The sequence below is a fragment of the Ylistrum balloti genome, unplaced genomic scaffold (assembly GCF_031769215.1).
Source record: "Ylistrum balloti isolate Yb309-2 unplaced genomic scaffold, AGI_CSIRO_Ybal_v1 Utg370766, whole genome shotgun sequence".
NCBI lineage: Eukaryota > Metazoa > Mollusca > Bivalvia > Pectinida > Pectinidae > Ylistrum > Ylistrum balloti.
The window spans coordinates 281088-287087 of NW_026782449.1; the positions used below are offsets into that span (position 1 = coordinate 281088).

General features: G+C 38.5%; 1 protein-coding gene across 1 annotated transcript in view; it reads right to left on the reverse strand.

The window, feature by feature from the left end:
- The window catches only part of LOC132558172 (solute carrier organic anion transporter family member 4A1-like), a 43809-nt gene extending 39032 nt beyond the window's left edge, over nucleotides 1-4777 (reverse strand). Inside the window, exon 1 of the mRNA XM_060222705.1 lies at nucleotides 4601-4777. Coding sequence (XP_060078688.1) covers nucleotides 4601-4777 — 177 coding nt within the window. The remainder of the gene's footprint in view (nucleotides 1-4600) is intronic.
- Nucleotides 4778-6000: the final 1223 nt, after the last annotated feature.

The following is a 6000-nucleotide window of genomic DNA, read 5'->3' on the forward strand; positions in this document are numbered from 1 at the left end:
ATCTTTCTCATGTCTCTTTCCGAGTTCAGACAAAACCGATCATATCAAAGCAATCTATTCCACAAACAACAAAATGATGGACGATATTATCTACAATATTTCAATACAATAATGATTTTAACCGGAAGTTTATTATCAGTCACCGGAAGTTAATCATTGGAAGGCTCCCTGCTTAACGTTATAATAATGAAACAATTGTTTCGCCCGTTGTCAAGCTAGAGACCTTCAACAGTCGATTTCATTGTAGACTGGGTTACCTGCCTTAGTTACCGTGACTTTTCACCGCTAGACTTCGCTCGTTGTATGAGTCTAGCGGATTCCCAAAACATATGTATTCATAAACCTCCTTGATGACATGACGTCATATCAGCTTCATTGGTCATATGAGTCTTGACCGTCATCACTTTTGACTTTTAGGCCTTTCAAATCGCTACTGTGACAACACATGACATTCTTTAAACGCTTAAAGAATTATTTTTCTTAACGTTGTATCTCGTCGCCAGAACACTGACATCATCGGTGGGACAACGCTTAGACATAGAACGAAAACTCCTGTTATAGCGGGTTTTAATTTCCTTGTAGTAGCTGGTAGTTCTCTCATTGAACAAACACCTCAGATCTTCACCCGAGAAACACAAAATAACCTGGGTAAGGTTTGCGGACAACACATCTCAGATCTTCACCCGAGAAACACAAACTGACCTGGGTAAGAATTGCGGACAACACACCTCAGATCTTCACCCGAGAAACACAAACTGACCACGGTAAGGATTGCGGACAACACACCCAAGATCTTCACCCGAGAAACACAAACTATCCTGGGTAAGGATTGCGGACAACACACCTCAGATCTTCACCCAAGAAACACAAACTGACCACGGTAAGGATTGCGGACAACACACCCCAGATCTTCACCTGAGAAACACAAACTGACCAGGGTAAGGATTGCGGACAACACACCTCAGATCTTCACCCGAGAAACACAAACAGACCAGGGTAAGGATTGCGGACAACACACCTCTGAACTTCAGATAAAGTTAGATAGACCAATTTTCTACTTGGGCTACTGCGATCCAATTTTAAATTGTCATTAGATGATCATTTTGGTTTGTTTCAGTGTAACGACAATATTACAAATAAAAAGGAGATTAAGATGTCGACAACAGATGGCAATCAAACGTAGGGTTAAAAAGATGTCGACAACAGACGGCAATCAAACGTAGGGTTAAAAAGATGTCGACAACAGACGGCAATCAAACGTAGGGTTAAAAAGATGTCGACAACAGACGGCAATCAAACGTAGGGTTAAAAAGATGTCGACAACAGACGGCAATCAAATGTCGACAACAGACGGCAATCAAACGTAGGGTTAAAAAGATGTCGACAACAGACGGCAATCAAACGTAGGGCTAAAAAGATGTCGACAACAGACGGCAATCAACCGTAGGGTTAAAATGATGTCGACAACAGACGGCAATCAAACGTAGGGTTAAAATGATGTCGACAACAGACGGCAATCAAACGTAGGGTTAAAAAGATGTCGACAACAGATGGCAATCAAACGTAGGGTTAAAAAGATGTCGACAACAGACGGCAATCAAACGTAGGGTTAAAATGATGTCGACAACAGACGGCAATCAAACGTAGGGTTAAAAAGATGTCGACAACAGACGGCAATCAAACGTAGGGTTAAAAAGATGCAGATGAAGATTATGGAAGCTAAGTTTTGTGGCCATCGACTCCATTGGTAAATGTTACATATTCTAGACTGATATTGAATTTAAATATCCAACTTAGACGCTGATTTTGTACGTAGTTATTGACCCTGTTTTTACATTAAGTATGTTTAGTCTGTTCTCCATTTTAATTTGTCTTCGATAATAAAAGCTTTATAATGATGACAACTACAGCCTCCTTAAGCATTTCACAGAATTCAGGCTAATCTACAATACGGGCGCGGAGTTCACATCCGCGCTAATACAGTCAACATCCTGGATCTTTTGATTATCAACCCAACCCTTTTGCTAGAATTAAAAGCTTACATTTTACCGTGTCATGCCGATCAATCATTTACCGGATGGGTTAATGTGGTGTCTGAATTTGTCTGGGTTTTTTTATTGCCTGACCGCTGTGAGTCAGAAGTATACATGGTTTTATACCTGTGTGATGTTAGATTCATTAAGAAGAGAAAAAACAACCTTTTTATCGCCATTTTATGTGTGTAATATAATTTAGAACTGGTCAATGCACTCCACCTGTTTGTTGGTGTAACCTTAGACGTCTTTATCACAGTAAATGTCACTGAAACCCCCGTTACACGTGTTGTTTGTACCCGAAACACGTGTTGTTTGTATTCGTTACGAGTGTTGTTTGTACCCATTATACTTGTTGTTTGTACCCATTACACATGTTGTTTGTACCCATTGCACGTGGTGTTTGTACCCGTTACACATGTTGTTTGTACCCGTTACACATATTGTTTGTACCCATTGCACTTGGTGTTTGTACCCGTTACACATATTGTTTGTACCCATTGCACGTGGTGTTTGTACCCTTTACATATGTTGTTTGTAAAACTACACGTGTTGTTTGTACCCATTGCACATGCTGTTTGTTTGTACCCGTTACACGTGTTGTTTGTGCACATTTCACGTGTTGTTTGTACCCATTACACATGTTGTTTGTACCAATTACACATGTTGTTTGTACCCATTGCACTTGGTGTTTGTACCCATTGCACTTGGTGTTTGTACCCGTTACACATATTGTTTGTACAGGTACACGTGTTGTTTGTACCCGTTACACGTGTTGTTCGTTACCATTACACGTGTTGTAAGTACCCGTTACACGTGATGTTTGTACCCGTTACACATGTTGTTTGTACAGGTACACGTGTTGTCTGTACCCGTTACACGTATTGTTTGTACCCATTACACGTGTTGTATGTACCCGTTACACATACTGTTTGTACCCGTTACACGTGTTGTTTGTATAGCTACACTTGTTGTTTACTTGTGTAACTACATGGCACTAAAACATATGATATGATAGCCAAGATGACTACAGTGATACAGTACTTATAACTCTGATACTACCTTTTTGTTTAATACTTCAAAACTTCCAGGTATTAAATTTACCTACAAAGGTTGAAATCCTTCCTTAACATTTGGAGTAAATTAAATGAAATTTTCAAACCAAATTATGATTGTTTTTCACGCCACATTTACACATGACGTGACGTATGACTCCTGGACGACGAAACTTTGTATAACTTAACGCTGTAAAAACTGCCATTACATCATCGTACTGTCATAAAATTGTCTGTTGTGAAACACGCTACTGATTATGAAGTATACATTCTAATCACACAGTTTTGATTCTAAACACAAATTCCTTGAACATGACATAATTTACGCACCGTAAACGGAGCTAAACGATCTGGGGATAGTTTTGGAAAATTAACAATGAAAGTCAACTTATTCACAAATGTTTTCTGTACTCGCTCGTCGCGTGCAATATGTAATTTGTTCATGAGTGACTAAATTTCTAATATGGGGCCTGTTGTCTGTTGTCTGGTCGAGACCTATCGTTATACAGAACACTGCCTACATACAAATATCCTGATTTTTTTTATTTAGAAAAAGTATTGAGAAGCTCGATTACTTAACATAAATTACCATTGTCTCATCTCGAATGAAATGTTTAAGCAGAAAAGAACACATATTCCTCCAAACATGCGACAAGATATGCAATTCCGTCACATAGCTCTAAAGAAAACACGACAGTGTACGTAACATCACAGACTGGTAGAGAATTGTTCTATGATGGTGACAATGTAGTAGTAATCGTCACTACTACGTTTATAACTAGTTGTGATGAAAGATATCCGGCTTTCCTCCACCAACCTGGCACGTTCTTAAATGACCCTGGCTGTTAATAGGACATAAATCAACAATAAACCAAACCAAATCTACAAAGTTACAAAGTTGATGAAAACGTTCTGACATCCACTTACACAACCTTCCTTAGCCATTTCAATTATGGTGCAAATACCAAAAGAGATCAGTCTTCTGGTACGTGTACTGAAATATTCGGTTATGAAATGGATTAAAATATAATTAATAAAAGTAATGATAAGTTTCGAACCCCGAACAACCCGAATGAGACGAGCGGACGGGTGCTGTAACCACGTGCACGAAATGGGGTCAAGAAGTCGTTTGGTCCTAATAAACCGGTATTACTCATTCAAAAGTCACATAAACCGACCTACATTTACACAATATAATACCCATTCTTCATCCACGGGACACAATATCTCGTCTCCCTCGTTTTATCAACTATATGGGGTTTTCCCCACCAGAACATGTACTACGAGTGTGAATTCTGATTACCACTCGTAAAGTTTGTTTAAATAAGAAATCATCATCCTGCATGTTATCAATCTTTGTATCATTTGCAATCTTTGCAGGTCACAGTTAAGTAAGGTTACTGCGGTCCATACGTACATCTTATACTACAACGTGGGATCACTCTACCGGAACGAGTATTTCAATTGCAATCATACAGAGGACATATGATACATAAGGCAACATTTACTCACCTGAATAAAGGATACCCAACATAAACAAAACAGCAGCCATCTGGGGGTCCGGAATTTTTGGCACATACGAGGATGAAATGAAAACCACCCACATGGGGGCGTGACGTCATTGTCCCCAGCAGCAGTACCTGGATCCAAGTGGCCGTTGGAACGTGTTACTTCCATATTAGTTTCCATGTTTACAAATAACAGCAGCACAACAAGACTTTTAAATACACTATAAATTACAGCACACGTGCTTGTTACACATAATGAACACTGTCTTCCGTCAATATCGTGGTATCTAAATATAGTTATTATTGTATAACAGTATAATCTTATCCTTTTCTGGTAAACACTGTCCGCAGGCAACGACCTGCCACCCTCGTCCTCAGGCCGCTCGCGACTGTTACACGTATCGCCCTATTCCGGGTAGATGCGCGAGGCCCACACGGGGGTATTTCGGTCTACAGCACACACTGTCAGGCTAGCGTCCCGAAGCGAAGCGCTGTAGCTTTGTACACTCGGTCAATAACCGAGAAAACAGCAGAATTTCTATACAGTCACACACTTGTTATTGTTAAGGCGCTGTAAGGATACTGGACACATCTACACGGTGTACTAGGTACTTTCCTTAGCCAGTGTTAGGTTGCGCTCAGTATATATCATTTCACATGGATAAGGCTGAACCATTAACGTTGGGAATGATAAGATTGTTCAGCTGCTATCATTGTTAACACGGCAAACAGGTGGAATATTCCACGCATACATGTAAGGGTTACACAAGTGTATTCTATTCATTTTTAAGTTGAGTCACACCTGTATTGTCGATGGAATATTCTAAAAGACATTACATCCATCATAACAGACATAATGAAACATCCGTTTATTAAATTCTAGAAACTCAGAACGAGGTCAAACGTGTAATAGTTGGATTATATAATAAGAGTGAAATATAGGTTACTCTAAAATAGGTGGAATATTCTATACATACAATGTAGTAATTTATATGCTACTATTCTGTAATAGGTGGAATATTCTACACATACAATGTAGTAATTTACATGCTACTATTCTGTAATAGGTGGAATATTCTATACATACAATGTAGTAATTTATATGCTACTATTCTGTAATAGGTGGAATATTCTATACATACAATGTAGTAATTTACATGCTACTATTCTGTAATAGGTGGAATATTCTATACATACAATGTAGTAATTTACATGCTACTATTCTGTAATAGGTGGAATATTCTATACATACAATGTAGTAATTTATGCTACTATTCTGTAATAGGTGGAATATTCTATACATACAATGTAGTAATTTATGCTACTATTCTGTAATAGGTGGAATATATACATACAATGTAGTAATTTATGCTACTATTCTGTAATAGGTGAAATATTCTATAC